A 24,694-nucleotide genomic window follows, 5' to 3' on the forward strand; every position below is an offset into this window, starting at 1 on the left:
ATTGTATTATAATTTTAGGTAGTAGATTCGCAAAGTTCTCATTTGATGCAACTCTTTGCATTTATAGACGTCTCACGTACTATTATCTCCAAAATAATATCAAAACATTGTGCCAAGTCTTTGCATTTCTGTTGAGACCTAAATTTATTGACTTGTGCAACAGTCCCAATGTAGTTGCAATATCGAAGTATCGCCAACTTGGATGAACCACACCAAACAATTTCTACCAGCAATCAGTATGGAACTCTTCTAGCTAATTAGTACACCATAACCAGCAAAAATAGTCCTTCCCAAATTATGTCTGTGGAAAGAGGGTCCACCACCACCAATAAACTTTCATACATTTCTTAAAAATTGAGGCAGCATATCATAGAAAAAGAGGCTTCCAGTCAAGGAAGAAGACAAGGAGGATCCTAGACTCAATGCAGTGAGTGGCATATCAATTTCAAGTGAGACAAAGAAGAAACAGCTTATTCCCTTTCTCAGAAGGCATATTGGGGCTTCTGATGTCCCCCATGTGTCTCCTCTAACCAAATGCAGTAATTCCAACCATGTTTTTTCCTCTAACCAAAGATATTACGTTCTTGCTGTCGGGTTGGATTCGCGCCAGTCTTTGCCACGTTTCGAGAGACCACTGGTCCTTTTTTGGGCAGGAAAATTGGAAAGGGAAAGCGGACTTCTTGACCCCCCACTTTCGTCTTCCCTGACATCTCCGTACTCATGGACCAGAGTACAAATGGCCAGAGTGCAGTTTGAAGGTAGAACGCAAGAGCAAGGCAACCTCAACCTGCTGTGCTGATCGGACCGGACTCTGAACTCCAGCGGGTAATCGGATCGACCAGCAAGGGAAATGGCGACACCCAGAGAGCACATAGAGAAGATCAGAAGGAAGACGTTCAAGATCGGGGGGGACGAACCCGACGTGACCAATCTGTATCTGCATCACGCCATCAACTATCTGGCCGCTGAGCTCTACACCAAGGACGTCCACTTCCTCATGGAGCTCATCCAGGTAATTATATATATACGTAAATTTGCATATGCACCATGCAACCAAAAAAAATGTGCATTTGCAGCTGGCCAAATACATATTTTAGCCCATTTACATGTACTTTTTTTAACAGAATGCGGAGGACAACGAGTACTTGGAGGGGGTAAAACCGTCACTTGAATTCGTGATAACTTCGCGGGACATTACGGCGACCGGAGCTCCGGCGACCTTGCTGGTCTTCAACAACGAGAAGGGCTTTTCCGCTAAAAACGTTGAGTCCATTTGCGGCATTGGATTCTCCACTAAGAAAGGCCAGCGAAAACGAGGCTACATCGGCGAGAAAGGTATCTTGATTTGCTTAACCTAACGTCATTCATTCTCTTAATCTTAATTAATTATCCATGAGAAAAACGAAGTTCATATCCAGATTGAGCTTTTATTTGGTTTCCGTGATGCCGAACGATTGCTGCATTTGTTACTTCCTGCAACTTGCTGAATACAGTTTTGATTATATTGTCTGTGATTTAATCATTTTTTCCCTCGAACAAATAGCTGTAATTTCGAAAGCAAAAACGTATGCCAAATAGTTTAGAAAACGGATCAGTTTCCAAGCATGGGGTTAGTTTAACTCTTTGAGTTAGCCATTTTGCCCTTACTTGTATTGAGTGGTAGGGTATGTGGACAAATGATATAATTAACTTTTTACAGTGGCAATATAAGAAGTAAATTAATTGACAGGTCCTCAAAATTTGGGGGGCACCATCACCATCGCCACCAACAAAAATTCCAACTTGTTAAGCCTTAATCCCATTAGAGATTCATGATCATATCTTCTCTAAGGTCATTATATCCTTCAAAATTTGGCAGACACCACCATCGGCAATCTCTCGTTTGAATCTCATTAGGTGGGGTTGGCTATATGGCTTCTAGACCTTTTGCGGCTCTGTCCATGATCATTCTTTGTGAGACCATTATATTGTATGCCATATAAGACTGTTTCCTACCAAGTTTTCTTTGACCTTCTTTTGGGAGATACCAAATTATGTTTTTCCCTTTATATACCGTATGCAAGCATAAATATTTTTTTTTCTTTTAAATGATAAATGTCGTTAATGATTTTGATTTGTACATATGTGATTTTTTTTTATTTATGAATTTGTCTTTTCATGTGTACTTAAATTTTATATATTTCTTGAATATATTAGTTGATGCTCTTCATATTTAGCAAGCTTCCATTGTAATTTTTTAATTTACTCACTTTAAGGCCCAAATAATGCCAATAGGTCTTATATTAAGTCTTTTTGTCTTGATTAGGTATATAATATTTTATTTAGTTCAACTTTCTTATTTTATAATTCCTAATAAAATTAGGACTATATGAGCCTATACAAAAATATTTAGAAATTTTGACAAGCAACATTAGGATAGGTGACATTAGCGCCCCAATCTAGGTAACTTTAATGCCACTAAGCAAGGTTGACTACATGAATTCTAACTTTCCGGTTATCTTTATCTATGGTTGGATATTTTTGAAGGTCATTATATCCCAGGTTATGGTAGAGTCATTTATCATTTTTTTAAGTGGTTAAAAGTGCTCTTTTGTCTCTTTTGCTAAGAACTTTACATTTTGGTCAACTCTTCTTAAACGTGTGTCTGTTGTCTTCTTTTCACATGTGTTAATTGTCTTAATTGTATATTATACATCTTATCTTCAATAGGCACCACTCTAAACTTATTTTAAATAAATTTGATTCTAATATGTCTTTTATGGTTTCATCGCATGCTTGTCATAACATTCAAACTCTATTTACATTCACACTTCACACATGCTAGTACTTAATTGCTTAATATTTTGTTCCATCAAGTAGAACCCGTCTAAAAAGGGACTAAATGATTGCAAAAATGTTGCAAGCATGTTTCCACTTTAATCATCTTACTTTGATTTGTTATTAACATCTTTAATAATCTCATCCTTTTGAATAATTGATTTCATTTTTGTTTTTACAAAACTTATATTCTGTATATTTGATTTTAAAATTTGTTGGGTCCCTGGAACCCATAATTCTTCTAGGGGCTCGTCGTGGAGGTTTTGCGCTGCCATTGTTTAAGGAAATAAAGTTGTGCCTCTGCTAACAACTATAGCTTGTTGGTAGAAATGGCGCAACTATGAAGGACAAGGCTCAGGAGAGACGTAGGTCTTAGGTTTGAATCCTAGGGATGGGATTGCGAACTGAGATGCTAGCGATTGACTCTGAGTGATTCTTGTGAAGTGGGGTGTGGCCCTCTCTGGCAAGCTATAGCTTTTGGCATGGTGGTAAGCGCTTGATTCTGGGTTCGACTGGTATTAGAGAGAGGTTGCGGGTTTGAGCTGCCATAGAAGCAATTTTTTTTTTGGGGGGGTGGGGGGGAGATTGTTGGGTCCCTGGAACCCAGAATTCTTTTGGGGGCTCGTCGTGGAGGTTCTTCGCTGCCAGGGTTTAAGGAAATAAAGTTGGTCACTAAGGTTATATTCCATATATTTGATTTTAAACTTGGCATACCTTGAAACCTTTGGATTCTCTTGTTTCCATCAAACTCAAGCTTAGTATTTATGTCTTATATCCCACACAACATCAATAACAATCACAAGCCTTAATCCTACTTGGTGCTGTTAATATGTCTTCTTAAATTTCCCCAACAGAAATAATGTCATTTACAAGTAACATACACAAATGTCTCCTTTCTTGGATGTGCTTAGTAAGTTCCTCTTGTTGTAAATCAAGGCAGAAAAATCAAGAAGATTTGCCATAAATCAAGACATCAAGAAGATTGATAGTAATATTATGTAAAGTTAAAAACTATAAATTAGGTCTATATTTCTGCAAATAGAAGAATACTCAATTAGGAAATATCTCTCAATTAGGAGAGATTCACTTCCATATTTAGGAAGTTAATCTGTATATATGGCTACCAAGTAAATGAATGAGGTGTGTAGTTTTTTCCACATGGTATTGAGCTTTAGGAAACCTTTCGTAAAGCAACCATTTTTTCCAGTCTTCATTGTTGACCGATTTCCAGTAGCATTCATTGATGCGACTGCACCTACTAATCCGTAGCTCTTTCTTATTCTTTCCTTAGCCTTGTTTCTCTATTCAATCAAGATGTTTTCTCATATTGGTGAGATTAGCTCTTGTGATACAAGAGAAACAACTACACTTCCAGGGATCCTACTTTTTGGAGAATTGCAGTAGATTCATGCAGCCTACAGGTTGGACGGGAGAAATTACCTCAAATGGTCTCGACTGATTCGAACCATTTTGAAAAGAAAAGGAAAGATAAGTCACATCGTGGGGATCGGACCAACGAAGGAAGATCCAACCTATGCGCTATGCAACATGGGATAAAGAGGATTCCATGCTCATTGCATGGCTGTGGAGTTCCATGTCACTCGAAATAAGTGACACCTGTATGTCCCATAGCCAAGGAAGTTTGGGAGTCTATTCCACAAATCTATTCAAAAGTTAACGATGCAGCCTGAATTTATGAATTGAAGACCAAAATCACTGTTGCAAAACAAGGGAACAAGTCTGTCACAAAATATGCTAATCTCCTAAAAGGACTTTGGCAAGAAATAGATCACTATCGTGTTATTGAGATGAAACACAGTGATGATGCAGCCACATTGAAAACCTTCATATAGAAAGACAAAATTTATAATTTTCTACCAAGACTTAATGGGGAGTATGACCAGGTAAGAATTCAAATCCCTGGTAAAGTTGATTTATCTTCACTTAATGAAGTTTTTTCAATTATACTGGCTGAAGAAAGCAAAAGGGGTGTAATGCTGCACCCTAAACCAGCCGAGGCTTCAGCATTCGTGGTGAATGGAGGAGGCCATGGATTCAAGAAAGATCAACTAAATGGAGACAATGGTAAGATAGTTCCTAAACACACAGGGAGTGACAACCGTTGGTGTACTTTCTACAAGAAACCTAGGCATACTAGGGAGATGTGTTGGAAGTTAAATGGAAAGCCATCAAGTAAAGAATGGGGAAGTAAGGGTGGACAATTGCATTAGAGTCAAGGGCAAGCCAATATGGCCACTTTACACGGGGAAGAACAGATTCATAAACCAAAAGAACATAAATAATTCAACCAGGAGGAGATTTAAAGGTTGAGGCAATTCCTAAGTACCCTGGACAAACCATCTATCTTAGATAACTGCTTCTTGATATATTTAGGTAAACCTCATATTTCTTATGCTTTAAATGCCTTTGATATTTATTCTCCAGATTCTTGGATCATAGATTCTGGCACCGCTAATCATATGACACCTTTCTCTCAATTCTTTCACTCATACGTTCCCTGTTCTAGCCATAGGAAAATAGCTATTGCTAATGGTTCATTAATCACAATAGCTGGCATAGGAGAAATTACAATCAACCCTACTCACTCTTAAAAATGTCCTTCATGTGCCTAAATTGTCCATCAATCTCCTTTCAGTATCTAAATTGTCCTCTGATGTCAACTGCAAAGTCATTTTTCTACTTTCTTGTTGCTTATTTTAAGATCAGGTCTCGGGACTGATGATTGGGCGTGTTAAGGAACGGTATGGATTATCCTACTTTAACAAATTTGAGAAACAAACAGCTCCCATATGGAACCATCCCCTAACCTACCTCTCTGAACAGTATCAGCTCCACAAGGACACTAGTTGGTTGCATCATTACAGGATAGGACATCCTGCTTTCTCCACGCTCAAGATTATGTTCCCTTCTTTGTTTACAAATCTAGATATTAGCAAATTTCATTGTGACATTTGTGAGCTTGCCAAGCATAGACGTGTTGTTTTTTTCCTAGTAATAACAAAAGCCCTTTTCCTTTTGATTTAATTCATAGTGATATTTGGGGTTCATCAACTATTCCAAATATTTTTGATGCACATTGGTCTATCACATTCATTGATGATTGTACATGGGTTACATGGGTCTTTCTTCTTAAATCTAAATCTGATGTGAGTGACATCCTTTCAATTTTTTTCTCTATGATCCAAACTCAATTTAGGGTTCAAATCAAATGATTTAGGTTTGATAATGCTTGAGTTTATTTTAACCAAACTCTTTTCACCTATTTCCACCAAAGGGGTATTATTCACGAGTTCTCTTATGTTTCTACCCCACAACAAAATGGCTTTGCAGAAAGAAAGAACGGTCACCTTCTAGATACTGCTTGGGCCTTATTGTTTCAGCATAATGTGCCTAAACACTTTTGGGGGGGAAGCAGTCCTTATAACAACTTACACTATCAATCGCCTGCCATCCTGCGTGTTGAATTTTCAAACTCCCATGGCCATGTTATCTCACTTCTATCTGGGTCTTTCTTCCACATCTCCCCTTAGCCCTAGAGTCTTTGGGTGTATTTCTTTTGTTCATGTTCACAGCCATAATAGAGGAAAATTGGATCATCGAGTAGCTAAATGCGTCTTTGTGGGCTATCCTTCTAACCAAAAAGGATACAAATGCTATCACTCTCCCACTAAAAGGTTTCTAATCACTGTCAATGTTACCTTTGTTGAGACTGAATTCTATTTTTCTCAACCTTATCTTTAGAGGGAGACTTTAAGTATGGAAGATAAGGATGAGCCTCTCCTTACCTCCTTTCCACTTGAAGCGCAAAAACCTGAAACTGCACCCAATCCCATGCCAGAACCTTTACCCAAGTCTGCAAATCCTGAAGACCTTGCTCCTGAACATACGATTACAGAACCTGCCCTTACCCCTGCACCACAAACCTAGCCCCAACTTGCCTATCCTGAGCTAGAATCTCATATATCAAGCCTCCATGAACCCATGACCTTGGAAAGGGACAGACCATTACCAACAACTGTTTCTCACATATTTACACAAGGACTAATCTATAACCTGAACCAAGGTTGCACCTATCATCAGAACCAGATTTTGAAAATGAGGTAAGGTCTCTCAGTTCACCTTCTAAGACTGATTCTGGGACAGAAATAGATCTGCCCATAGCCCTAAGAAAAAGAACTTGAGAGTGTACAAAATATCCCTTATATCCATTATCTCATTTTTTATCCTTTCAAAGGTGGTCCCCATCTCATAAAAGCTTTCTTGCAAACATTCATACAATATCCATTCCTACCACATTATTAGAGGCTTTAAAATGTAAAAAGTGGAAGAATGCTATGAGTATTGAAATGCAGGTCCTGGAGAAGAACAATACTTGGGACATTGTGGATTTTCCAAAAAGAAAAGAAATCGGTGGGCTGCAAATGGGTTTTCATAGTCAAAATATAAAGTAGATGGGTCACTTGAAAGGTACAAATCTCGGTTGGTAGCTAAGGGATGCACCCAAATATATAGAATTGACTACCAAATTTTTTTTGCTCCGGTAGCCAAAATGAACACGGTAAAAATTCTTTTGTCCCTAATAGCTAATTTTGATTGTCTTTTACAACAATTCGATATGAAGAATGCTTTCTTACACGGAGACTTTAAGGAGGAGATCTACATGGATATATCTCTAGGATTCAGTGAAAACAGACCTGGCTGCAAACTCAAGAAGGCACTATATGGCCTGAAACAGACACCTAGAGCTTGATTTGGGAGATTTTCCAAGGTGATGCAAACCATGGGATATAAACCAAGCCAAGGGGACCACACCTTGTTCATAAAACACTCAGATTCAAGCTTAGTTACAGCCCTTATTGTCTATGTTGATGATATTATAGTGATAGGGAATGATGAAAGGGAGAGACAAAACTTGGGGAGATGTTTGGCTATGGAATTTGAAATCAAGGAACTAGGGAATTTAAAATATTTCTTAGGTATTGAAGTAGCATGATCTAGGCATGGGATATTCATATATCAACACAAGTATGTTCTTGACCTTTTGAGGGACACAGGGAAAATGGCTTGCGAACTAGCTAGCATCCCAATTGATCCTAATCACAAATTGGGTGAAGCAAAGGGAGACAAAGATACCGACAAAGAAGCCTATTAAAGATTGTTGGTAGGTTGATTTATCTATCTCACACAAGGCCGGGCATAGCCTATGCAGTGAGCATAGTAAACGTTTCTGCACTGCCTCAAAGGTTCCCTAAGATAGGGAATTTTGTTCAAAAAGGGGGCTAAACTTACCCTAGAGGCCTATACTGATGCAAATTATGCAAGTTTAATGGTTGATAAGAAGTCTACCACAGGGTATTGCATTTTCTTGGGAGGAAATCTAGTTATTTGGAGGAGTAAAAAACAGACTGTTGTGGATAGGTCAAGTACAGAATCAGAATTTTGGGTAATGGCATAGGGTATATGTGAGTTGCCATGGTTGAAAATTATTGTTGAAGACTTGAGACTCAAGTGGGACAGCCCTATGAGACTCTATTGTGACAATAAGTTTGCTATCAACATTGTATACAATCCTGTACAGCATGACCGAACAAAATAGATTGAGGTTGACCAACATTTTATTAAAGAGAAATAGGACAGCGGGCTTATTTGTACTCTCTATATACCAAGTGAATCCTAGCTAACTGATGTTCTGATCAAGGGACTCCCTAGTCCTGTCTTCCATAAGATTCTAGCCAAACTAGGAATGAACAATGTCTATTCACTAGTTTGGAGTGTCATGAATCAAGGCAGAAAAATCAAGAAGATTTGCCATAAATCAAGGCAGGATACATCAAGAAGATTGATAGTAATATTCTGTAAAGTTAAGACGGTAAATGAGGTCTATATTTCTGTAAATAGAAGAATACTCAATTAGGAAATATCTTTCAATTAGGAGAGATTCACTTCCATATTTAAGAAGCTAATCTATATATGTGGCTATCAAATAAATGAATGAGGTGTGCAGTTTTTTCCACACCACTATTATTAAAGTAAAGTGGCAATGGTTTGATACATGTCCCCGAGTCTTGGCCCTGTGGCCCTTCATTGTACAGTAATAAGAATAATTTATACATTCTTTTATTTATAGAGTAATTGTATATAGTGGTCTATTATAATTTTTTATTTTGTATATATGTATGTTATGTGTGTAGCCTTTGGATTCTTATTGTTTTCTCCTCTTCCTAGAATCTAGCACTTTTTAATTTGAATATTATTTTTTTGCTAAGTAAGTTGAATATTATTTCATTGATAGATAAAATACTTAAAAATTAGAAGGTACTTAATAGGATGGTGTTGTTGTCAAGGTAACTCTAACTGCTTCCAAAAGAAATTTGCAACAAACAAACTACCGTTTTGAACTTCTCAAGTGGATATTGAATTACAGTGTCCTAGTTGTCAAAGGCGTGTCTAGGTGTAAGGCACAACTGAGGTGAGGTGTCCTCCATGAGGCTCCCACATAGGCATTAAGATGCTAACCTCAGCCCGAGGCACATATGCACACCTTTTGTGCCTAAGTCATTTTTTTTGCTTTGATCTCCAAGAGGTTTTAAGCTTTATTTGTCATTGAAGAATCTTTTGTATTTTTGGTCAATATGGAAGCATAATCACATAGAACCATGACGGACAAGCCAGAAGATGGTCCATGAGCTGACAAGCTGCTGACGCATGGGCCTACCTCCAGTGACCTGAGTTCCACTGGCAGTGTCACCGGAGGCAGGTGAACTACCTCCGGCAATGCTTCTTTCATTTTTTATTTTCCTTTATATTTTATTGATTTTTTGGGTTCTTCACTGTTTACACGCCTGTCTTCTTCTTTATTTGTTATTTTTCCTTTATATTCAGCCTATTCAGCCTGGTATATTGATTGAACTTGATGAAATTTATTTCTTTTTCCTTTGAAATTAAGTTTGTGATATCCATTTATTTAATTTCAATTAAAACTTCCAACCCCAATATCAAAAGAGCCACCTTTTAAGTTTCAGCAAGTTCCATCAATATATAAATATTTTTATACTGATCTGGATCCCTGTGATTATGTTCTTGTGGTTTCAGCAATTTCCATCAGCATGAGAATTTTTAGACACTTTTTTTTCTTTATTTATTATTTTCATTATTTTTTGACTTTTTCACTCTTCACATGCTGGATTCACTGATTTTTTTTTTCCACTGGTTTTTTGTTTTTTTATTTTTCATTGGATTTCAATGATTTTTTATGTAACAATAAAGCAATTTTATGTTTTCCTTCCTTCTATCCTTTTGTTTTAATTTATTTGATGTTTTAGACTTCTAGTACTTTCTTGAAATGCTAATATACTAATAGTTGTTATCAACTTATTATAGTGCTTGAAATAATATTAGGTGTTTTTATAGTAATATAGTGTTAGTTATTTGTTATTTATGATTTAACGAGTTTTCATTTAGCTCTCTCTTTTGGTATGAACATAGTGATGTATAAATAATTTTACACAATTTTTGAATAAATATATGCCTCACATTCAAAAGGCTTGTGCCTAGGCCCCAAGCACGTTTGCGTTTCAGTGTACCTTGTGCCTTCGACAACTATATGGCCAGTCCCTAAAAATTTGTTTATTCCCATATTCAGTTTGAGCAAGCAGGGTCCACCTCTCACCACCAGTCAAATTTTCATGCAAGTATTAGATTTTTTCCATGGATGTAACTAATTAAGCAAGGGAAGTTCTCTATATTTATTTATGTGTCATTGAGCAGCATGGATTAAAGCCCCAGTGCTTTGTTATCTAATTTGCCAATCTATACGTGGTAAGGAGAAGAGGGTGAGTCATGATAGCAACAGTAAGTTTGCCTAGAAGGTTATGAGTTCAAGTGGAAACAGCTTCGCAAAGCAAAGATAAGCTTGCATACAGAAACGACATCTCCTGATCCTTGCAAAACAGAGAGTCTCGTGCATTTGAATTCCTCTTTTATGTGAGGTTAGGAGACCCATGTCTATAAATGTATGCAGGGATCATACTTCTCTAAGAGAGAGAAATGACATTTAGCATTTTCTTTTGAATTAGTATGTCCAAAAAAGCAGTGAGTACAGATTTTTATCTACTTTTGTTTTGATGAGTTCCATTTTTTTCTTTTGACTGGTTAATGCACATGAGAGAGACAAGTTACAGCAAATTGTGGTTAATTGGACACTTTTATTTTTCTTTTTGGTATCTTCACTTGGTGGCTGACAACTTATCTACTGACATTTCAGGAATTGGGTTCAAGAGTGTATTCCTCATCACAACACAGCCTTATATATTCAGCAATGGTTATCAGATACGGTTTAATGAAGAGCCTTGCCCACATTGCAAAATTGGATACATTGTCCCGGAATGGGTTGATGACAACCCAACACTTTCCACCATAAAACAAATATATGGCTCTGACTCTGACCTTCCAACCACAACAATTGTCTTGCCTCTGAAGCCTGACAAGGTTAGCCCTGTAAAGGTGCAACTCTCGAAAATCCATCCTGAAGTTCTGTTGTTCCTTTCAAAAATAAAGAGGCTTTCAGTCAAGGAAGACAACGAGGATCCTAGTCACAATACAGTGAGCGCAATATCCATTTCAAGTGAGACTGATTGTACTGCAAAGAAGAATATTGATGCTGAGACATATGTGCTACATCTTTCAGCTGATAAAAATGATGACAATTTGGAGAAAGAATGCAACTATTACATGTGGAGGCAGAAGTTTCCAGTCAGGCGGGAATATAAAGTAGAAAGACGGATGGAAGTGGAAGAGTATCTGATCACATTGGCGTTTCCAAATGGACAGCGTCTAAACAGTGGGACTAAATATCCTGGGGTATATGCCTTTCTCCCAACTGAGATGGTTACAAATTTTCCTTTCATAATTCAAGCAGATTTTCTACTAGCATCTTCAAGGGAAACAATTCTTTTGGATAATAAATGGAACCAAGGTATTCTCGAATATGTGCCCAGTGCTTTTATCAATGCATTCATTTCCCTGGTGAAAACTGTGGAGGGAGCCCCTGTATCTACTCTGGCTCATATGTTCGAGTTCGTACCCATCAACATCCCTCCTTACCCTGCGCTGAATGCTGTGAGGGACAGTATTAAAGCCAAACTGGTTAATGAAGACATAGTTCCCTGCGAGTCTTACATGGAGCAGAAGTTATTTCGGAAGCCTATTGAAGTGAGTGTGGTAATGCCTGCTTTCTGGAATATACTGAACAAGGCAAGGAAGGATGGGGTGAGCTTGGATAATATCTCATCCCATGGGAGATATGTGCTAAGTTCTTCATTTGACAGAGAGAAGTATGATCAAGTGTTGGACTTCTTGGGGGTTAAACCCGTGGAGGATGAATGGTATGTTAAGTGCATCCGCAGTTCTAATCTCATACTAGGAGTCTCAGAGGAGGTGTATTTAGAGCTACTATTATTTGTAGCCAAGAACTGGAGGCCAAATTTTCAGAATACTAGCATCAAGGACACTTTGCTTCTGAAGTATGTGAGTTATAATGGTGATGTCTCTTTATTTAGTATAAAGTGTGTCTCACAGTGGTACGCAGGGAAGGTACTAGCTTGCAAGCCTCATTATCTACGATGGTTGATCAATTGGAACAGAGAATTTGGAAGTTCTGCAGGCCCATTTTTTATTCCTAAATCTACACAAGAAGCTATACAACAGCAACAATGGTCTGAGAAGCAGATATTATTGGAGTGGCTTTCAAATGAGGTGAAGGTTCAGACTGTAAGTGTGTACAACTATGCAGCCCTTCTTGTTGATTTGCTGAAGGGTGAGAGGAAGCGAGCTGTTACTTTTGTTCATTTCTTATATCACTCGCTTTCAAGGAACCACTTGTCTGAGAGCGATGTTGGGCGATTGTGTTGCAATATGCCACTTGTGGATAACTATGGGCAGGTAACCACACGAAGGAATCAAGTTCTTGTTCCTGCTAATGGAAGCAAATGGGTTCGTCTGATCGGATCAAATCCGTGGAGAGCTGAAGGCTTTCTTGAACTAGCAGAAGACTATCTGCGACCAGTCAAATATGCAGGTGTTTTAACCCCTGGGAAAGAGCTTATTCCCTTTCTCATAAGTCATATTGGGGCTTCTGATGTCCCTGATGTGTCTCCACCCAATGCAGTAATTCCTACATTGTCTGCTCCTCTAACAAAAGATAATACGTTCTTGCTGTTGGAATGGATTCGGAACTTGATGCAGAAAGGGGTTAGCCTGCCAAAAATATTCTTGAAATGCATAAAGGAGGGAAGCTGGATGAGGGTTTCTTTGGGCAGCAGTCCAGGCTACTGGCCTCCATCTCAGTCATTCCTACCAAACTCATCGTGGAGCCATGTTCTGCAGAATGAAAATGTGCTAGTTGATATCCCAATAATTGATAAGAATTTCTATGGTTCTGAAATAATCAAATATAAAGTGGAGCTTGGAGAAATAGGAGTGATGTTTGATTATGGAGAGGCTTGCCAATTTATCGGGAAGCATCTCATGTCTTCGGCAGCCTCCTCCTCTCTAACGAGAGGGAATGTTTTTTCGATATTGAAGTTCATAAAGTTTCTGAGGGAGGGAATTCTGCCTGCTCAGAACTTCATCCAAAGTATCCGGGAAGGGAAATGGATACGAACTTCACTTGGCGACAGATCCCCAGTTGGATCTGTTTTGTTTGATCAGGAATGGGAAACTGCATCGCAGATGAGTGCCATCCCATTTATTGATAAAGAATACTATGGGGAGGAAATCCTTCAGTTTAAACCCGAACTTCAGTTGTTGGGCGTGGTAGTTGGATGGAGTGAGAATTACCACCTTGTTGCTGAATATCTGAAACCTGCAACGGGCATCAATGTTCGAACGGCTGGGTCTGGTCTTTTCATTTTGAGCTGCATGCGCCATTTAGGATCACCTGATAAATTAATTAAAGTCTTTAAAGACATTAAATTTTTGAAGACAAACATGGGCTACATGGCTCCAGTTGGGTCTCATCTTATCAGTCCTGAATGGGGCTGTCTCCTTCAAATTTTTGACAGCTTTGCTCTAATCGATGAAAATTTTTATGGGAGCAGCATCTTCTCATATAAAAATGAATTAAAGAAACTGGGGGTGGTAGTGGATTTTAAGCAGGCAAAAAAGGTATTTGCTCATGTGTTCAGGCAGCAAGGAGAGCTCTCTACTATTGGAAAGGAACATGCTTTCTCTTTGCTGGCCTGTTACAGAAAGTTCACGGGTACATCTTTTGAATTCTGTGATGATTTGATGAGATGTATCTTTGAGGTTAAATGGTTGCGAACTCGCCTGGGTGATTTCAGAGTCCCGAGAGAGTGCATTTTGTTTGGACCTGATTGGGAATCTATATCTTGCATATCTCTGCTTCCTTTCATTGATGACGCTGACAATTGGTATGGCAAGGGCATCTATGAATATGAGAAGGAGTTGGAAAGGATGGGAGTTAAAGTTGCCTTCAAGGATGGATGCGGGTTTGTGGCTACCGGACTTAAGTTACCATTTGATCCCAGCTGCATAACTCCTGCAAATGCTTACTCATTACTTGAATGTATTCGCATTTTACGGACACAGAACAATGACACTTTACCTGATTCTTTTCGGGAGAAAGTGTCTAAAAAATGGTTGAAAACCACTTTTGATTATAGGCCACCTGGTAAGTGTTTGCTTTATAAATCTGATTGGAAGTCATTGCAACGGGAGGATGGACCTTTCATTGATGAAGAATTTTATGGCTCCAACATTACATCCTATGCCAAAGAGCTCAACGCAATTGGAGTAACTATTGATGTAGGAAATTGGGGACCCTTGCTTGCCAATCACCTGCATTTCTGTTCCAAGTTAAGTACCATTGTTCGAATATATAGTTACTTGCAAGACTGCAATTGGAACCCTGAAAAAGGATATGAAAAGAAAATTTGGATCCCTAGTGGAAGTGATGATGGTGAATGGGCAGCACCCCAAGAATGCGTCCTGCAGGACAAGGATGGGCTGTTTGATAAGAAATTGAATGTGTTGGAGAAGCATTATGGAAAGGAGTTACTTCTTTTTTTCTCAAGTGCTCTTGGAGTGAAATCCTATCCTTCCCTTGTTGACTATTGTGAGCTCTGGAAGGAATGGGAGTTATGTGGACTGCCCATAACACTCGAAAGGTGTTGTGCGTTCTGGAAATTTGTTGTAAGCCATTGGAATACAAAAACAGTGAAAAGGCTTGGTGAACGTTTGATGAAACTGCCTGCATATTCAGTATCAGATGAAATTTTGTTGATTGACAGGCATGATGTTTTTATTGCTGATGACCTTCGTCTGAAGGATCTTTTTGAGCCGTCGAGCTCCCAGCCTCTATTTGTTTGGTATCCCCAGTTGAGCAATGAATCTTTGCCTCGGTCTAAGCTGCTTGAAGTTTATTGCAAAATTGGAGTCCAAAACATATCTGAATCTGTCCAGAAAAAGGAAATATCCGTAACTGAAGGTGTTGGACTTCAGGAAGTTAGTCCCAGGGAAATTTTAATTGGAAAAGGGATGCTTATGCTGATCCTAGGTTTTCTAGCTGGACCTGCTCTCAAAATGGAAGCAGAGAAAAGGCATGAAGTTGTGAGATGTCTACTTAATCTGACTGTCTTTGAGACAGCGGAGCCAGTCAAAATTTGTTACAGTTTATCGCTCTCATCAGCGGAGAAGTTGAAAGCTGAGGCGACACCAATGATTCGTTGGGAGAGGGAGAATAAAGAGCTTTTTGCACAAAAGGTGAACAGGTGGGGCGGGCATAGAAGTATCATTGAATATGCTACATCTTTTTCTGAAGTGATATCTGCTGGATTACTATGGGAAAATGAAGACCAAATGCATCAACTGGCAGAGCTGATCAAATTAGGCTTCCTCTTGGAATTTGAGGAGCAAGCGATTGGGTTTCTCATGAAAACCAAGAATCTTCAGCTATTCGCAGAGGATGAAAGGTTCCTATCTTCTGCTTTCCCTTCCGATTAGTCATGAATCTTAGGTGCTGTTCTTTTGAATGCCTCAAGTTCATCTTTATTTGGCCTATCTTTTTGTATCTGTCTCTTGTTTTTGTGCTTTTTAAGTGAAGAACACATGATCTAGTGGTGTTTTACTTATCGGGTGGGACTGGTTGAAGTTTCCAAGTGTTTTTGAAATATATTTCAGTGGCTACTTATCTAAAGTATGTAATGAATTATAATACATTACTATAGCTTTATTGTTATTGCTGTCTTGATGTAGTTGCTGTATAACATTTCATTCTTGTGTCTTATGAGGACATTATCAATGTCAATGAATCATGTCCAAGAACATGTCAATATTTTGTTATTTCTTGGTCGGTTGTCAATTTTCCTCCCTGTTTCATGTTTTAGGCCATCATTTGTTTTGTTAGGTTTAGGATTTTGTTTTTATGTTTTTAAAAGTAGAAACTTGAGGTCATCACTTGAGTACATTTGATAAGTTAACTATCGATGGTTCGTTAATAAAGTACTAGAAGGGTGAGTCTTTATAGTGACGATGAAATTGTTAACTTAAGGTTATTATGAGGTTATTTGTTCGAATTGTGAAAATAATTTCTTTTACATGATAAAAGTCAAATTGTAACCAAAATACCTCTTGGAGGTATTCTTGCACTAAAATGTCTTCTCCATGCTTAAATAAGTGAACATTTCAAACTTTTTTAAGTAGATAATCCAATCTAAATTTTTTGATAAATCAGTTCTTATTACATAAATAATAAACATTTCAATCATTTTTTACCTAAATGAATGCCTTTTTTTGATTTTTTTTTGTAAATAAGAATTGTATTAAAAAAAATCAGCGCCAAAAGCATCTATAAGAAAAAAATCTGGGCATATTCCCGTGCACAACGAAAACTAGAAATTAACACTAAGATCAACATCCCAATAAATGAAATGGCATGCAAACAAAAAACAAAAATACTTTCCAACCAAATCTAATCTAACATATTCAAACATGAGCAATGATCAACTCACATCTTCAAAACAAAATAAATATCAAAGAGTAAAGGAGCAGCAAAAGGTCTTCGGATCGTCTCACTATAACAAACTCCATAATCAAGCGCTCAAAATTGAATGCTATGACAAATCAACCACAACAATAATATGTACACAATAAAAGTTTAGCACTCGAGAATTGAATGTCATGTCAAATCAACCACAACAACAATATGTACACAATAAAAGTTTAGACCCGAGGAATGAATTAGCATTGATTTCCAAAGTTTATTGTGGTGCAACCAACCCTAGGATACTCACTGGCACAAACACTTCGGACCATCTTCGTCAATACGTAACTTACTTAGGGAGTTGCCTATCGTTTGACTATGAAGACATCCAGGGGTTCTGCCACTCCAAATTACTAAGCGTAATGACATACCTGATCAAGGAAAAACTGGTTGGTAGGACGCCATCCAAATAAGATAGAATGGAAACAAAAATCACTCATTATGACAATATGTATAGAAGTAATAGTTAGGATCAAATGAATGTATCAGCTTTGATCACCAAAGTTCATTTTGGTGCAACAAACTCTGGAATACTCACTAACACAAACATGTAGATCCAACTTTGTCAAGTCATAACCTATTTAGGGGTCATCTACTATTTGACTATAGAGACGCTCAGGGTTCAGCCTGTTTCAAGTTACTAAGTAGATCAATTCACATAAATAAGGTAGATTGGTCAACTGGAAGTTGTCAGAAAAGTTGCAAGGCATGACTCTGGAGAGATGGGGGAAAGGGAATGGTGACCAACTGTGCCCACACGACACACTATGCTTGGTATGCTAGCTGATCCACTAATCGCTCGGTTCTCCGTCATCACCGATTGTTCCACTTACACCATAGAAAGTACCCCGTCGCTCGCAAAATCAAACAGTTAGCAACTTGCCATGGGCTATTTCCCTTCCACTAAGCTGTAACCCATAAGACTCTTGTTTCTCATTGTTTTTAATGCCATCCAAATTTTTTCATACGCTGAAAAAAAGATAGCACGCAATTAGAATAAGAATAGTCAAAAAACAGTGTGAGTTGTATATTTTTTGAATAATAATAAATGTCATAATTGTGTTGTGTTATTTTATTGTGTTGTGTTATTTTATTAGAACTTTCACTAAAATATAAATACATAGATACATACACACATATTTAGTTTAAGTTTAAGATTATATTTATATTTAAAAATATACATCTTTGTTCTTTGTAATATTTTTGCATTAAAAGATATAATTTTTATGATATTTAAAACATAGAGGAAGGGGAAAGAAAGAAAAGAGAAAATTAGGAGGCACATAATTAATTTACACAATTTATTAATTTTGGAAGAAATTTATGTCATTTTTAATAAAATGAAGAATATCTGTGTCTTCTAGTTGACTTTAGAGGGTGAGCATAATTTTTTATTTTGTAGTTACTATTTTGAGGTGAGTAATTCGATTAGTTTCGTATTGCTCAAATTGAATAGACGAAACTTATATAAAAAATCAAATCGAGCTGACCAAGTAGATATTTAAACCCAACACATAAAAAAATTACAAAAAAATCGAAAAAGAAAATCGAATCAATTGAAAAAATCAAAAAAAGAAAAAAAAATTGAAAGGGAAGGGTCAAAAACAATATTTCGGTCGGTTCAATTATTTTAATTTTTTTCAATATGAAAACCAAATCGAACCAAAGTAATTGAAGTTGCCAAACTTGAAAATCGAACCTAACCGACCTATTGCTTAAACAGAACTAAATTGATAATTTTAACCGATTCAATTCGATTATTATTTTTTTTGATGACCTAGGTTCCTAGCTTCGCTCAACTAGTCTCGGGGAGAGCGGTTTTCTCCCTTGGTTTACCCTCCAGGTAAATCCAGATGTGTTCCTACCTTCGCTCAACTAGTCTCGGGGAGAGCGATTTTCTCCCTTGGTTTACCCTCCAGGTAAATCCAGATATGGTCCTAACCTATACACACTTAGAGTGAACTTTCAGGAAGTAACTGTCCTCCTTGTGGACCCTTTTTTATGTCGTGCGGATGAGACCCTTGGAGGGGCGACATGGCACATCATGACCCTAGCTTCAATTAGATTTTTTTTTTTTTGATAACCCTGGTTCCGAGCTTTGTCCGAATAGTCACAGGGATATACAGCCTTTCCCCCTGATTTGTCTATCGGGTAAATCAGAATGCAATTACAACTTATACACACACAGAGCAAAACATTCAGTTCAGACCTGCATATGGGACAAATGCCACCATAAGAATTTGATTCCTGATACTCCCTGTGAAACTCCATATGTTTTATTATTACAAAATATTAATAAAAATATCAGATTTAAGTATCTACGTACACTCACAAAAGGGTCACTCCAATGGTTTCCATGCCCTTTTTAAAAATTATTTTTTCCACTTTAACTATTTTATATCTAATATTAAAAATTATAATGAATTATTATTAGATCATGATATGATGATATCGTCTTATCATTGTTTGGTTATTAGGTTCGATTCAATTTTTTTTGTAAGAATTTTGGTTCGATTATTGTAAGGACAACTTCCGAATATTCCCGCTTAGCATAGGATACTCAAAAGAAGGTCATTACAGAGATAATATAGAACAAAACTGAACTCAAATAACAACTGGTTTCATTTCTAGCAGCAAAAATTTAAATAAGATTTAATTATATTTTCAATATCTCATGACTTTAGGTTCGATGGCCATACAAAATAATAAGAGGCTCAAATGCCAATAAGCATAACAAATCCTCATCACTATAAACTTCACTAAATCACTAACTAGGATATTTAAAATTAGGACGTATCTCCGTACACCACTATCACTGGGCTGTAGCCTGTAGTCCTATTGGACTTGGCCCCCCAATAACAGTCTTTACTTTACCTGAAATGACAAAGAAGATCAAGTGAGCCACAAGTCTCAACAAGTTCGAGAAATAATGAACAATATACAAGATCCAAGAACATGATGACACCAAGAAGAGTAATCAAGGACTTTACAATTATATACAAGATTCATAATTTATGAATTTATCAATTCAACTTAATATATCATGTCACCATGTATCACTATGCAAATATGCATAAAATTTCAATGTCATTATCAATTCTCACAGGCTTGCAAGCCATAAATCAATACATGCAAGAGTGTATCATTTCATTATCAATATCAATCTCCTCGGCTCTCAAGCAATAAATCGATGCATGCAAAAGTGTATAATTTCAATAAAATTTCACAAATAAATATGGAGCCAACTTGTCAGATTATGACCACCTTGTCCCGTGCCAGGTGCTCTAGGGTACCATTTCTCCCCCCGTGCAAAATAATAGGAGCTCAATATATATATATATATAACATGTATATGTATGCATTTACCAACCACATGCGTTTAAATTCTTGTTTCCTCAATATTTATACTTTCAACACCACTTACCTATACCAGGTATTTACCATCATCAGATAGATTCAACATATCTTATTTCAACGTTTATCACATTCAAGATGTAACTTATGACTCGGAAATGATTGATGTAGTTTATAACACAAGAATAATTTTTGAGAGGTGCTATTTAAAATTAAATCTTGATTCACTAGCTGAGGAGTATTATAGATTTAATAACTATTTTTCCCATCATATGATTGTTGCAAATTCATTTAACCAGTGACAATATACATTTACTTGCATTTGTGCTTATAAGTCAAATTCATAATTAGTCCCCACGCAATTAGAATTACCACACCACACGGGTGTGTTCATTGACAAGCTAGTATTGATCTTTTACATAAATAGTGGGTGTTTAATTTAATGACCATATTTTGAGGAATATTTAGAAGGAATTTCACTGAGGCCTCTCATAATTTAGACATATTTGAGATCATTTAAAATAGATAAATCATGCATTCAATACATTTACAATAGTCATGCTTGTGTATTCTTATTTACTATTAGAATCGACTTTGATTTGTTAAAAAATAGTATTGTTCAAGGCAATTTGATTTCCAAAAGATAACCGAGGTGGAGGCTTGCGACAAGGGCCTGTGGCAGGATTTCACGACTATGAGTCTTATGACATGAGGGCATATATGGAAGAGCTTGTGAAAAAGGGATAATGGCAAAAGCTCGTGGAAGGAGTTCGAGGCAAGAGCTCGCGGTAAAGGGTTCGGGGTAAGAGTTCGCAGAAAGAACTCGCTGAAAGGTCTGAAGCCAGAGCTTGTAGGAGAGCTAGCGGAAAGGCTTGAAACGGAGCTCGGAGAAAGAGCTCGCAGTAAATGATCGAGGGCAAGAGCTTGCAGGAAAGAGCTCATAGTAATTAGTTAGCAAAAAGGGCTTGAGGTAAAAGCTCGCGCAAGAGCTCGCAGCAATGAGGCTTGCGGTAAGAAGGTATATAGGCATGAGCTCACAACAATGGACTGCAACAAGAGCTCATGAAAGGCTTGAGGCAAGGGTTCACGGAAAAGCTTAAGGAAGGAGCTCACGGCAAAGGGTTCGAGGTTTCTGCTATTACAATATATATGGATATGGTGCCAAACAAATATTCAAAGTGACATTCAGATGAGGCAAGAGGCAATTAGATGGCTATAATATTATGTGAGTATCATCCGGATGATTCAAGGGGCATTCGAATGAGACTTATATATACTTGCAAATGTTATTCGAATGCGTCACTTATGCTTCTACGAGTTGCATTTGGCCATATATACACTATTAAGCTCAAGAAGATACGGAAGGAAGCAGGGCCTTGTATCTATATCTAGATAAATAAATTGCCATTCACTGAATGGAACTTGGGGTGGAAACAAACCCCATTTAAGACCACAACAAGATCCCAAAGAGATGCTAAACACTTCGCAGAAAGACTCAACTAAAGAAAGTCATAAACAACACTATCAAAGTTAAACACAGCAAGCCAACATGATAAGAACGACAACGGACTTGCATCAATAGACAGAAAATATAAAATAGCTTGCACAAAAATAAAAGATGGTGCAAGGGAACTTGCATTGAAATACAGAATGTATAAGAGAGCTCGCACTGGAAATAAAGTGGGAATGCAAGTAGAACTTGCATTGAAAAACAGAATGTATAAGAGAACTCACACTGAAAGTAAAGTAGGAGTGCAAGAAGAACTTGCCTGATGACTTAGTGATGTAAAATAATCGTCTCTCCTTCTGAACTCCTATAAGCCAAGACGAAGACACCAGGGCACGAAGTTTGAGGGAAAGAAAAATATATGGAAGAAAGTTGAAGAATGAGAGGATCAAACGTAACAAGAGTATAGGAGGGTTCAGTTGCAGATGAAGCATGAAGAAGGAAGATGCACAATCTGCAACTGTAAATTGGTAGGAATACCTGACTGCCATTTTCTTCCAACAACGGACAACAGAAGACCAAGGGTACAATCGACATTTGTTGGCCAATTTAATTTTTATTATGATTTTCTTTTAAAAATTTCAAATCTCATTTCTCAATTGGGCTCAGCCCATGCCGTGACCCATTCCATGGCTCAACTCACTGATCCAAATAATTCTCCACATCTAAGCCAATTCTTAATATAATTAAAATTCTAAACACATCTCAATGGCCCAATTCACTTGGACTTTCCCCACAAATTCTAGATTCTATTTAGGTGGGCTACCAAATTCTCATTTCCACTTACTCTACATTCCATAAGCAAAGAAAGATATTTTCAACCCTCAATTAATTAAAACAAAAATTCTTGAGCCCAAAATAAAATACTCGAAAATGCCTAGACCCCCTAATGGGTCGTTACAATTACAACGGTTCAAAATTCGGTTAGTTCGGTTTCGGTTAGTTTAGATGAATCGGTCAGTTTTATATGCCATTGTTCGGTTCGATTTGGTTAGTAATTTTCAGTCAATTTGGTTCGATTATAACCTATTGCACACCCCTAGAGGTAAGATAGTATTTGTATTTTATTTTTTTATAATAATTATTATATTTTTAATCCTACTATAATTTAGTTTCTTTAAAAATTTTGTTCGACCTTGTCATAAAAAAATATCATGTTACAGATATATAAAATAAAATAGATAAGTAATTATTATTTGTGGTCGTCGCCTAATATTTTGAAGATTCCATTAAAGTATATATATACATAAGTTCACATATATAAGAAATTTACAATAAAATTTTAGAGTGAAAATTCTTTGATTTTAAAGTGATTTTTTTTTTTGAAAAATTAAGAAGAAAAGGACTTAAAAAGAAAAGCTAACATCATCTAATAGAAGAAGAAAGAATTCTCATCGTTGGGTCTATGGCAACGGTTATACTAGTGATAATCACTACCTAAACACTAAAGTTTGATATTTTTTATGACACTCTATATTGATATCATATATTATGTATCTTATCAATATAAATGTGGGTCACTCAAATGGTTGTCGTGCCCTTTTTAAAAATTATTTTTTTCATTTTGACTATTTTATATCTAACTAGTGTTCACTCGTGCAATGCACGAGATGTGTAATCACAATAAATTTAAAAATTAAATTTTAATTAATATTAAAAAATTTATATATTAGTCTTGAAAATACAATATCTTAAATTTTAATTAGTATTGAAAAACTCATGCATTGGTCTTGCATTAAATTAAAGGTAGTGATTGATTAATTATTAAAATAAAATTATTTATTATATTATATATTTATTTATAAATTATAAATTATAAATATAAATATAAATATAAATATAAATATAAATATAAATATAAATATAAATATAAATTAAAAATTTTAAATGTGAGGAAATATGGATTTTTCAATGTTAATTAAAAATTCATTTGAAATTTTTAATTTTTGGTATTAAAATTTAATTTTTGCAGTGATAACAAATCTTTGAAAATATAAATTGTGACTTATTTTTCTTTCACTATGTATTAATTTTCTTGCATAGTCTTGTAAATGTGATATGTTAAATCTTAATTAACATTGAAAAACCCATACATTAATATTTATTTTTTAATAATTGAGGAATTAATCAAAAATAATATTATAAATATTTTTGATTAGTAATATTTAAAAAAAATATTTACTTTTAACTTATTAAGAAATTATATATCTATACATGATTTAATTAATAATTTAAATTGTCTATTCAAATTTCCTAATAATAATATTTGTTTAATTGATAATGAAAAGTTTCAAAGTATTTTATAGGCGATCTTTAATTGCTTTGGAATAATAAGTACTAAATGAAAATTATTTTTATTTTATACAAATGAACAATTTCTTATGACTTAATTAATAGCTTAAGCTGTTTATTTATATTCTTCAGAAATAATATTTATTTTTGATTGATTGAAGGATTAATTGAGAAATTAATCAAAAATAATATTATAAATATTTTTAATTAATAATATTGATAGAAAATACTTATTTTTAATTAATTGAGGAATTAATTGAGTTTAAAATTAAGTTATAAATAAATATTATAAATAGTATTCGAAACTCACGCTTAATTTTTTAATTTAATTACTAATTTTAATTTATTGAAAAACACAAACATTTAATTACTGCTACTTTTAGTAATTAATGCAAATTTTGGGGGAAAAATTCTTTTGCAAACTATCATACTTTTATATATATAAAGATATTATATATTATTATATTATATAAAGATAAAATTTTATTTAATAAACAATTTTTTGTGAATTAATTAATACTTTAAGTGTCTATTCATATTTCTCATAAATAACATTTATTTTTGATTGATTGTTGAATTAATTAAATATTTAATATTCACATAATAATGTATTGGAAAATCCATGATTAGCATTAAAAAACTCT

At 35.8% G+C, this 24,694-nt stretch overlaps 1 protein-coding gene across 2 annotated transcripts in view; it reads left to right on the top strand.

Moving 5' to 3' along the window:
• Nucleotides 1–412: 412 nt before the first annotated feature.
• LOC127790185 (uncharacterized) overlaps nt 413–24,694 on the top strand; it is a 53,695-nt gene continuing 29,413 nt past the window's right edge. The window contains exons 1-3 of one of the 2 annotated variants that reach the window (XR_008020735.1): nt 413–1,012; nt 1,125–1,335; nt 11,102–15,968. Coding sequence is in view for 1 of the 2 variants with exons in the window: in XM_052319485.1 (XP_052175445.1) it covers nt 851–1,012; nt 1,125–1,335; nt 11,102–15,858 (5,130 nt within the window). In the remaining variant the exon portion in view is untranslated. Of the gene's footprint in view, nt 1,013–1,124; nt 1,336–11,101; nt 16,170–24,694 lie in introns of those variants that run through there. The other variant, XM_052319485.1, reaches the window with a different exon arrangement.

The sequence above is a fragment of the Diospyros lotus genome, chromosome 14 (assembly GCF_014633365.1).
Source record: "Diospyros lotus cultivar Yz01 chromosome 14, ASM1463336v1, whole genome shotgun sequence".
Lineage (NCBI taxonomy): Eukaryota > Viridiplantae > Streptophyta > Magnoliopsida > Ericales > Ebenaceae > Diospyros > Diospyros lotus.